Raw genomic sequence first — 10,774 nt, 5'->3', positions numbered from 1 at the left:
TCCAAAAGGAGATGCTCCCAGATGCTCCTTTTTGCCCCAAACCCCCAGGTTTTGGTGGAATTGCTTCCCCGGCAGGAAGAACAATCCGGGAATGTCCCCAGTGCCAACTGGGCCGAGCTGGGATGGCCCCGTGCCCAGCGGGGACGGTGCCCGGCCCTCTGTGCCAGCCCGAGCCCCCCAAAGGCGATGAATCAGCGGCGCTCTGTGGAGCCGAGGAGGAGGAGGAGGAGGAGGAGGAGGAAGGGGCCAGGATGAATCATTCCCTGGGAATGGGGGATGGCAAAGGCGGGAACTGGGAATGGGGATGGGTTTGGAATGGGGACAGAGATGGGAATGGAGGTCATCCCATCCCATCCCATCCCATCCCATCCCATCCCATCCATCCCCCCACAGAACTGCCCCTGTGGTCCCCCCCCCTTTCCTTCCCAGCGCCGCTCTGGGGACATCCCCGAGGGTGACAGGGCTGGAATCCCCCAGGAGCTTCCCTGGGGTGGCAGGAGCTGGTTCCCTGTGCCGCCCCCAGCTCAGGGTGTGGGGGAGCTGCAGCCACAACGCCCAGTGGCACTGGGATGGCATCGTGGTGGGGACACCACGGGGACATCCTGGGACAGCCTGGCCAGGCTGTACCTGGCAGCAGCTCCCGAGCTCATCCCTGTCCTGTTCCAGCTCCTTGTCTGTGCCAAATCCCATCCCCATTGTGCCAAACTCTGTCACCACCATGCCAAATTCTGTCCCCATCGTGCCAAACTGTCCCCATCGTGCCAAACTCTGTCACCACCATGCCAAATTCTGTCCCCATTGTGCCAGACTCTGTCCCCATCGTGCCAAACTCTGTCCCCATCGTGCCAAACTCTGTCACCACCATGCCAAATTCTGTCCCCATCGTGCCAAACTCTGTCCCCATCATGCCAAACTGTCCCCATCGTGCCAAACTCTGTCCCCATCGTGCCAAACTCTGTCCCCATCGTGCCAAATTCTGTCCCCATTGTGCCAGACTCTGTCCCCATCGTGCCAAACTGTCCCCATCGTGCCAAACTCTCTCGCCGCCATGCCAAATCCTGTCCCCATCCTGCTGAACTCTGTCCCCATCCTGCTGAACTCTGTTCCCATCATGCCAAATCCCGTCCCCATCATGCCAAATCCCGTCCCCATCGTGCCAAATCCCGTCCCCATCGTGCCAAATCCTGTCCCCATCATGCCAAATCCTGTCCCCATCGTGCCAATCCCTCTGTCCCAATCCAGCCACAACAGCCACGGGCTCACCTGAGAGGGGCGGGGACCTGCCCTCATCCCTCTGCTCCATATTAATGAGCCCCTTCCTCCTCCTCCTCCTCCTCCTCCTCCTCCTCCTCCTCCTCCTCCTCCTCCTCGCCCGCCCTCCCGGTGTCCCGGAGCGCTGCGAGTCGGGGCGGCCGGCGCTCGGTGCCAGCCGCGCTCGGTGCCAGCCCGGCTCGCCATGGCCCGTGCCACCGTGGTGTCGCAGCTCTGGCTCCTGCTCCAAGCCTCCTGCCTCTGCCTGGCCCAGCTCGTGAGTGCCGTGCCCGATTCCCGGGCTGGAGAAGGGGATGGAGAGGGGTTGCAGAGGGGATGGAGAGGGGATGGAGAGGGGATGGAGAAGGGATGGAGAGGGGACATTCCCCATCTCCGCTCCCTCGCAGTGCTGAGCGCTTTGGGTTTATTCCCCCAGCACTTTCCCCTTGTTTTTCCCAGGAATGTCCCCCTGGGAGGGTGGGAACAGCCACAGACCCGCCGGAGACCTCTCCGTGCGGACTTGGAAATTCGGGAATTGTTGGGAGTTTAGTTTGATTTTCCCTCTGGAGCAGCAGTGGGGGGCTCTGTATTTCCCTCTGGATTTTCTGGGAATTTGCTCCTGCTTTCCTGGGGTGTGCTGCAGATCCGGACTGAGCAGGGCTGGGGGTGCTCGGACCCTCCTGGGGTGGTCCCAGGGCTCTGTAGGGCTGTCGGGGGGGTCCCCCTGGATTCTCCAGGAGAAAATGGATCTGGAAAAAGGGAAGTGAGCGCTGCAGAGGTGCAGGCAGCGGCATTCCACCTGGGACAACTCTCCTTGCCTTAGGGCTGCAAAAAAATCAGATTTTAGAGGTTTTGGGGAATTTTTCCATGTGGTTCCTGAGCTGCCTGTTGGAAACTGGGGGGCAACTCCTTCCTAAACCCCCCCCTGGGGTCCCCATGGGCTTGTAGGGCAGGGGAGCAGAGCAAGGGGGCTGTGGGAATTTCGGGAACAAGGAACTCTTTGGAATTCATTCCTTGGGCAGGACAAAGGTGCCATTCAGGGGAGATCCCGGGGATGGGCTGGGGGATTGATCCAAGGTGGAGCTGTCCTGTTGTGTACATGAACCAGCAGCACCTCTCCCCCCTACACATTCACATTGATTCCGACATTTATTCCTTACATTTCTATTTATTCATTAAATTAATCCAGCCTGGGAGGCTGGAGGAGCTGCAGGAGTGCAGCCCAGCCACTCTCAGCTTCCCATTTCCAGGAACACCGGGGCTTCAGTCTGCAGGACTGGAATCTCTTCCCCCTGAACTCCCCGTTAGGATAACAGAGGTTTCTTTGCCGAGTCCTGTGCAAACCTCAAAGCCAGGACCAGGCTCCGGGAGCTTCCCTGAATGGAGCTTTTGTCTGGAGCCTGGGAGCAGAGCCAGCCTGGCCCTGGGAGAGCTCACACAGAGGGGCTGGGGGTCCCCACCTCATCCTGGGGTTTTGGGCACCTAAATGCTGCCAGTGCTCCCAGAAATCCCACTCTGAGCTAAAAGGGATCGCTGCTGTCACCCCATGGACACCCTGCTCTGTCGGGGCAGGAGCTCTGGGAGTGGCAGGGAAGTGGGGGATAGAGGTGGGGTAGAAATGCTTGGAGATTCTGCTCCATCCAGGCAGGAGCACCAGGGAAAGAGGGAGATGGGGTAAAAATGTCATCCCGTGGAGTTCCTGCTCCAGCAGGGCAGGAGATCCTTGGATACCAGGGAAATAGAGAGCAGAAATGGGGTAAAAATGATATCCCATGGAGATCCTTGCTCTGTTGGGGCAGGAGGCCATGGACACCAAGGAAAGAGGGAGCAGGGATGGAGTAAAAATGTAATCCCATGGAGATCCTGCTCTGTTGGGGCAGGAGGCCATGGACACCAGGGAAATAGAGAGCAGAAATGGGGTAAAAATGTCACCCCGTGGAGATCCTGCTCTATCAGGGCAGGAGATCCTCGGGCACCAGGGAAATAGAGAGCAGAAATGGGGTAAAAATGTCATCCCATGGAGATCCTGCTCTGTGGGGGCAGGAGATCCTTGGGCACCAGGGACAGAGGAAGGAGGGGTAAAAATGCTGCCATCACCTCGTGGAGACCCCGTTCTGTTCCCCATGGACACCAGGGCAGGAGAGGGGAGAAATGGGATGGAAACTGGGCAGGGAATGAGGAGCTGGAGGTGCCAGTGTGAGAAATCCTGGATTTCCCCATCCATGCCTGCGCTGGGGGATGCACAGGAGGGGCAGAGCTCTGAGCCCTCGGGGTGTTCTCCATCCCAGCTCCATGGGAGTGGATTCCCAGCACATTTCCCACCCGTCTCGGGGTCCTTCCTGAGGTGGATCCCATCCCTTTTCCCCACAGCGAGGGCCACCAGGAGAGCCTGGCCCACGAGGGCCCCCCGGTCCCCCAGGAGTGCCGGGAGCTGATGGCATCGACGTGAGTGAGCAGGAACCTGTGCTGGCTGTGGGAGGGAGGGAGGGAGGGGACACGCAGCACAAAAGGGACATTGTGAGCGGCACAGGGCCGGGGGTGCCTCTCCGTGCTGTTCCCACTCCTGATTTAGGGCAGACAGAGCAGCCCCAGCTCTGTTTGGTGCTGTGCCCCAAATCCAGCTCCACCCACAGCGGGGGAATTGGGGGCTGGATTGGTTTTTGGGGAATGCAGGACAGGGAGGTTGGGGTGCAGTGGGGGACGATCGGAGGGGTTGGGGCAGGGAGCGCCCCAGAGGTTCCCAGTGAAGGGGGGACCTGGGGGGGACAGTGACATCCCAGTGGGGTTCCTGCAGAGGGAAGGGTGGGGGACTGTGGCTCTGGATCCTCCACGGGTTGTGGGATGGGGGCCCAAACAGAGGGGAGCCCTGTGAGGCAGCAGAAAGTGCCCTTTCTTCAGGATGTGGTGTTATTTTAGTGTTATTTATACCCAGAGCAGCCACAGCACTTCAGAAACCCCAGCACAGCCCTCACAAAAACCCAGCACAACCCTCACAAAACCCCACTTCACAAACCCCAGTAAAACCCCCACAAAACCCCAGGAAAAACCCTCACAAAAGGCCCCTCAGAAACCCCATCAAACCCTCACAAAACCCTAGTACAATCTTCACCAATTTCCCCTCACAAAATCCCAGGTCGACCCTCACAAAACCCCCCCAAAAAAACCCTCAAAAAAACCCAATAAAACCCTCACAATCCCCAACAAAACTCCAACAAAACCCCACTTCACAACCCCCCAAAAAACCCCGCCCAAACCCAAATAAAACCCTCACAAATCCCACTAAAACCCTCACAAACCCCAAAAAACCCTCACAAACCCCACTAAAACCCTCACAAACCCCAAAAACCCCTCACAAACCCCACTAAAACCCTCACAAACCCCAAAAACCCCTCACAAATCCCACTAAAACCCTCCCAAACCCAACTCTCTCTTCCCAATCCTGGCCCCATCCTGCCCTGCCTGTGGGATCCAGCAGCTCCCTCCTGTCCCGGGAGCGGGACAGGGATCAGGATCCCCAGGATGGGCTCTGTGGGGTGCCCCATCCCTTTTCCACCTCTCCCCTTTCCCCAGGGTGACAAGGGCCCTGTAGGATCTGCCGGCTCCCCGGTGAGTACCCACCCACCCCGCAGCCTCCCGGTGATCCCGCTCCTTCCACGGGGCCTCCTTCCCACCTGATCCCAATCTTTCATTTTTCCAGGGAGTCAAGGGCGAGCCTGGAGCCCCTGGGCCGGATGGACCCCCAGGGAAGCCGGGAATTGATGTGAGAACTGTCCCCTGTCCCCTCCTGGTGTCCCTGTCTGTGGGGTCACAGCAAACTGTTCCTGTCCCCAGTGTCTGCCCCACATAAAAACGTGCCCAAATCCCTTTGGGCAGGAGCTGAAAGCACCTTGGGAATCCCAAATGAGCTTGGGAAGAGCTTTTGCCACCCTTTTCCACCTCTGGGATCCCAGCAGAGCTCAGGAAGAGTTTCTGCCACTCCTGCCCACCTTGGGGATCCCAAAAGAGCTTCTGGCACTCCTTCTCACCTTGGGGATCCCAAAAGAGCTTCTGGCACTCCTTCTCACCTTGGGGATCCCAAAAAAGCTTCTGCCACTGCTTCCTACCTTGGGATCCCAAAAGAGCTTCTGCCACTCCTTCCCACCTCGGGAATCCTAAAAGAGCTTCTGGCACTTCTTCCCACCTCGGGGATCCCAAAAGAGCTTCTGGCACTCCTTCCCACCTTGGGAATCCCAAAAGAGCTTCTGGCACTTCTTCCCACCTCGGGGATCCCAAAAGAGCTTCTGCCACTCCTTCTCACCTTGGGGATCCCAAAAGAGCTTCTGTCACTCCTTCCCACCTCGGGAATCCTAAAAGAGCTTCTGGCACTCCTTCCCACCTCGGGAATCCTAAAAGAGCTTCTGGCACTCCTTCCCACCTCGGGGATCCCAAAAGAGCTTCTGCCACTCCTTCTCACCTTGGGGATCCCAAAAGAGCTTCTGCCACTCCTTCCCACCTCGGGAATCCCAAAAGAGCTTGGGAATTGCTTCTTCCACCCCTTCCCACCTTTGGGATCCCAGCAGAGCTCCTCTTGTTTCCTCCAGAATAAATCTGAAGCAATTCCGTGTCCCCACACTGCCCCCAGTTCCTTGGCACCCATAAGGTGGCACCAGGGACTTTGCCACCGTCCCCTCCTTGGCACAGCCTGGCAGAGGTGGTGGCAGGAAGGGGACAGAGCTGCCACCTCCCCCTGCCTGTCCCCAGGTCCCCGGGTGTGTGATGGGTGCCTGGGGAGGTTTGGGTGGGTTCCTGCCCCATCCCAGGGATAAAACCGGGATCAGGGATGGGTGGAGCTGCCCACGTGTCCCTGTCAGGGCTGGATGTGCCCAGGGTGTGTGAGAGGAAGATCCCTGTGCCATGAAATTCCTGATGGATTCAACCCAGCAAGAATTCCTGGCTGGAGAGCAGGAGCAGTGGGAATAACTCGCTGGATCTCTTCCCTTGCAGGGCCTGACGGGAGCCAAAGGGGAGCCAGGACCCACAGGCAGGCCAGGAGTCAAAGTGAGTGAGGGGCAGCCCCGGGCTCCTCATTCCCAGGCTCCTTTGTTCCCAAATTCCCACCTTCCCAATTTCCCAAGCTCCCTCATTTCCATGCTCCTACCTTGCCAGGATCCCACCTTCCCAAGTTCCCATCTTCCCAAGTTCCCATCTTCCCAAATTCCCACCTTCCCATATTCCCACCTTCTCAAGTTCCCATCTTCCCAAATTCCCACCTTTTCAAGGATTCCACCTTCCAAATTTCCAACCTTCCCAAATTCCCACCTTTCCAAAGATGCTATCTTCCCAGGCTCCCTCATTCCCAATTTCCCACCTTCCCAAATTTCTACCCTCCCAAATTCCCACCTTTCCAAGTTCCCACTTTTCCAAATTCTCATCTTCCCAGGCTCCCACCTTCCCAAATTCCCACCTTCCCATATTCCCACCTTTCCAAGTATCCCACCTTCCCAATTTCCAACCTCCCCAAATTTCCACCTTCCCAATTTCCCACTTTTCCAAATTCCCACCTTTCCCAAGCTCCTTCATTCCCAGTCTCCCACCTTCTCATGCTCCCACCTTCCCAAATTCCCACCTTTCTAAGGATCCTACCTTCCCAAGTTCCCACCTTTCCAATTTCCCACCTTCCAGGCTCCCTCATTCCCAATTTCCCACCTTCCCAAATTCCCACCTTTCCAAGGTCCCACCTTCCCAGGCTCCCCCTTCCCCCAGCCCCAGCCTGGGGCCATCCCCATCTCTCTGGGAGGGATCCGTGGGTGCAGGAGCTGCCTGGTGGAGTTTTGGCCCTGAGGCTGCATCCGGGGAGGGGGAATCGGAGCAGCTGCCAGAGCAGATCCTCCTTTTCCAGCTCCTGACTCTCCTCTTGTGTCCTGGCAGGGCCAACCCGGACTCCCAGGGCCACCGGGGCTCCCTGTGAGTATCTGCTGCTCCCATGGGTGGGGTGGGCACCCCCCAAGTCCCCCCTGCTCCATCCTTGGTGGTGGGGTGGGAATCGCCCTCCTTGGGGCAGGAATTCCGGAGGATTTGAGGGATTTGAACCAATTGTAATTCTCTTTTTGTCGCAGGGTCCTTCACTGCCAGGACCCCCTGTAAGTGCCACACTGGGGCTGGGATGGGTGGCCTGGGGTCCTGCTTGGAATTGTGCAGGAGGAGCTCAAACCTCAGCACCCCCAGAGGGGAGGAATCGGGATGGGACCTCTCTCATTCCATGAATTTCTCTCCCTTCTCCCTAAGGGGCTTCCAGGCCAGGTTGGACTCCCCGGGGAGATCGGCGCGCTGGGACCCAAGGTGAGCAGTCAGGAGGGGACAGGGAAGAACCTCCCCTCTTTCCACCAGGAGCTGCTCCTCTGCCCTCCAGGGCTCCTGGGATGATCAGGGATGATCCTGAAACTGGTGGGAATGGAGGTTCCCCTGGTGCCATCACCTTGGGGATGTCCCCATTCCTTCTGGGACATCTTGGCTCTCCACCTCCCCTCCTCATCCCAAATTCTCCTTTCCTGGCCTTCTTTCCTAGGGTGACCCTGGACCCGACGGCCCGAGGGGTCCCCCAGGCCCTCCAGGGAAACCTGTGAGTATCTCAGTTGCAGGAGGGAGAAGCTTTCCTCAGGCTCCTCCTGGGGATTGGGGCTGGAATTCAGGCTCTGGCTCTCACCTCCCACCCCACTCCTTGCTCCCTGCTCCTGTAAAACCATCCTGTAAAATCCTGGAATGCTGATGGTTCCCTTCCCTGCAGGGACTCCCAGGACACCTCCAAGGCGTGGAAGGCAGCGCTGATTTCCTGGTGAGCACTGCCTTGTCCCCTGCTGTGACCACGGTGTCCCATGTGGAGCAGGATCCCTCCCTCCCTCTCTTCCTGGGGTTCTCCAGGTCATTCCCAACTCATCCTTGTCCTCCCTCTCCTCCCAGTGTCCCACCAGCTGCCCCCCAGGTCCCAAGGGCCCCCAGGGACTGCAGGGACTGAAGGTAAGGAAGTCCTGGAGCTGCCATTTGGGGGAAAAATGGGAATTGTCACGTCCAGGATGTGGTGGAGTGAAGGATCCTTCTCTGGGATCTCTGGAGCACCACAACAGGGAGGCCTGGAGGAAAAGGTGCTGTGGGAAAGGTCCCTGTGGGTCCCCAGCCCGTTCCTGGGGGTGGCACCCTGTGCCAAAGGCCCAACCCCAGCTCAGGATGTCACCTGTGGGATTCTGAACCCCCCCAATGTCCCCAGTGGGATTCTGAGCCCATTTCATGTCACCTGTGGGATTCTGACCACCCCTGAAAATGTCCCCAGTGGGATTTTGAGTCCCCCAATGTCACCTGTGGGATTCTGAGCCCCTCAATGTCCCCAGTGGGATTTTGAGTCCCCCAATGTCACCTGTGGGATTCTGAACCCCATAATGTCCCCTGTGGGATTCTGAAGCCCCTCAATGTTCCCATTTGGATTCTGAGCCTTCCCCAGTGTCACCTGCGGGATTCTGAGCCCATTCCATGTCCCCAGTGGGATTCTGAACCCCCGCAATGTCCCCAGTGGGATTCTGAGCCCCACCACGTCCCCAGCAGGCACCCCAGGGTGGGATGTGGTGGCAGGGTGGCTCTGTGGGACGTGGCCACCAGGATGGTGCCACCACCCTGCAGCTCTGCCAGGGATTTTCCTCATGGATTTCCTCTCCCCCCTCAGGGACACAGAGGCCGCCCCGGTGCCCTCGGAGAGCCCGGCAAGCAGGGAGAGCCGGTGAGTGTTCCAGCAGGATCCCGGGAGGATCCTGGGAGAATCCCAGCCAGATCCCAGCCAGATCCCAGCAGGATCCCAGCAGGATCCTATGAGGATCTCCAGCAGGATCCCAGCAGGATCCTATGAAGATCCCAGCAGGATCCCAGATGGATCCCAGCTGAATCCCAGCCAGATCCCAGCAGGATCCCAGCCAGATCCCTGCAAGATCACAGCAGGATCTTAGCAGGATCCTGGCAGGATCCCGGCAGGATTCCAGCAAGATCCCAGCAGGATCCAGGTGTGGCCATCCCTGTGGGGCTGGACCCAGGGAAGGAGTTTTGGGAAGGGAAAGGAAGAAGGGAGGAAAGAGGAAAATGGAAAATGTGGGAATGGGAGACCAGGGTGGCCTTCCCAGGGTGGCTCCCAGGGCAGGGCCACCTGTCCCCATCTCCTGCTGGGTGCCAGGTGGGTGCTGTGGTGTCCCCAGGCTGCTTTGTGTCCCCTCTCCCTCCAACATTCCCTTTTCTCTCCATTCCCAGGGCCCCAAGGGGGATGTTGGTGCCTCTGGAGAACAAGGAGTCCCAGGCCCTCCGGTAAATCCTTTTTTCCTCTTTTCCTCTCTCCCCAAGTGCTGCAGGACCTGGGGGAGGCCTCTTTGTCCTTGTCCCCAGACACCAGGGAGGTGACACCGGCCTGTCCCTGCTCCCAGCAGGAGTGGGACTGAAGCAAAGCCTCCATCCCATCCCTCTCCCAGCCATGGATGCCACCAGTTCTCCCTCTGGAGAGCTCCATGGGCACCTGGGCTGTTCCAGGGGATAATTTGGGATAAATCCCTGCTGTCCCCTGAGTCCCCCTTGCCCCGGGGGGAATTAAAGCCACAGGAATTCTCGGAGCACTTTGAAGATGAAAAACAATTACTGGGCTGAGCCCTCCAGGCCAGGAAGGGGCAAAACTGCTTTGAAGCCAAGAGCTCTGGCCCAGGGAAGTGGCTGCAGTTTGGGCCCTCTGGAGTTATGGAACTGACAGCTGGAAAGGCACCTGCTGGGGGGCTCTGGAATTAGGAGGGACTGGAATTCCTCGTGTTTGGATTCCCAGTGTCAGCTTTTGCTGTAATTGCTGCTTCCCCCTGGGCTGGTTTTTTTTCTCCAGCTGAATTTGCTGTGGTTTCCTTCCCTGCAGGGACCTCAGGGCCTCAGGGGGTATCCTGGCATGGCAGGACCCAAGGGGGAGACGGTGAGTGCAGGTGGCATCCTCCAGCTCTGGATTCAGGGCTCCAGATCCCACCGAGATCATTCCCAGCAGCATCCCTCCATGCTGGGCCATCTCAGGGATGCAAGGGTGGATTGGGATGGGAACTGACCTTTCCCTGCTCTCTTTGCAGGGCCCTGCTGGCTACAAGGGCATGGTCGGGAGCATCGGAGCTGCCGGGCGGCCGGTGGGTGCCCCCTCGCTGAGCCCTGGCTGCTCTGGGATCCCACTTTGCCCTGCTCAATCCTTGTTTTCCTCTCTCCTCCAGGGCAGAGAAGGCCCCAAGGGACCACCTGGGGGCCCTGGTGACAAGGGAGAGCTGGTAGGTGACCCCTCAGTGCCAGTGCCCCCTTTTCCCCAGCTTGGCACCGTTCCCACATGGAAAGGGCTCTGCCCTGGTGCCCTCGAGGGCATCTCCGCCTCCCTCTCCTGTCCCCTGCACCAGCAGGACACTGACATTTGTCCCCTCCCACTCTAGGGTGGCCGTGGCATCAGGGGACCCCAGGGTGACATTGGCCCCAAGGGGGAGAATGTGAGTACAGCTGGTGGCAC

The 10,774-nt window shown here is 58.7% G+C and overlaps 1 protein-coding gene across 1 annotated transcript in view; it reads left to right on the top strand.

Annotated features, from left to right (window-relative positions):
• The first annotated feature begins 1,150 nt into the window (after window positions 1–1,150).
• The window catches only part of LOC119711237 (collagen alpha-2(IX) chain-like), a 10,186-nt gene continuing 562 nt past the window's right edge, over window positions 1,151–10,774 (top strand). Inside the window, exons 1-17 of the mRNA XM_038161174.1 lie at window positions 1,151–1,528; window positions 3,622–3,696; window positions 4,822–4,857; window positions 4,949–5,011; window positions 6,235–6,288; window positions 7,159–7,194; window positions 7,347–7,370; window positions 7,516–7,569; window positions 7,796–7,849; window positions 8,015–8,062; window positions 8,188–8,244; window positions 8,942–8,995; window positions 9,514–9,567; window positions 10,154–10,207; window positions 10,356–10,409; window positions 10,491–10,544; window positions 10,701–10,767. Of these exons, the coding sequence (XP_038017102.1) occupies window positions 1,457–1,528; window positions 3,622–3,696; window positions 4,822–4,857; window positions 4,949–5,011; window positions 6,235–6,288; window positions 7,159–7,194; window positions 7,347–7,370; window positions 7,516–7,569; window positions 7,796–7,849; window positions 8,015–8,062; window positions 8,188–8,244; window positions 8,942–8,995; window positions 9,514–9,567; window positions 10,154–10,207; window positions 10,356–10,409; window positions 10,491–10,544; window positions 10,701–10,767 (910 nt within the window). The 5' untranslated portion in view covers window positions 1,151–1,456. The remainder of the gene's footprint in view (window positions 1,529–3,621; window positions 3,697–4,821; window positions 4,858–4,948; window positions 5,012–6,234; window positions 6,289–7,158; window positions 7,195–7,346; window positions 7,371–7,515; window positions 7,570–7,795; window positions 7,850–8,014; window positions 8,063–8,187; window positions 8,245–8,941; window positions 8,996–9,513; window positions 9,568–10,153; window positions 10,208–10,355; window positions 10,410–10,490; window positions 10,545–10,700; window positions 10,768–10,774) is intronic.

This window comes from Motacilla alba, chromosome 23 (assembly GCF_015832195.1).
Source record: "Motacilla alba alba isolate MOTALB_02 chromosome 23, Motacilla_alba_V1.0_pri, whole genome shotgun sequence".
Classification (NCBI taxonomy): domain Eukaryota; kingdom Metazoa; phylum Chordata; class Aves; order Passeriformes; family Motacillidae; genus Motacilla; species Motacilla alba.
Note: the sequence above shows the minus strand (reverse complement) of the source record. Positions and strands in the feature narration are given on the sequence as shown.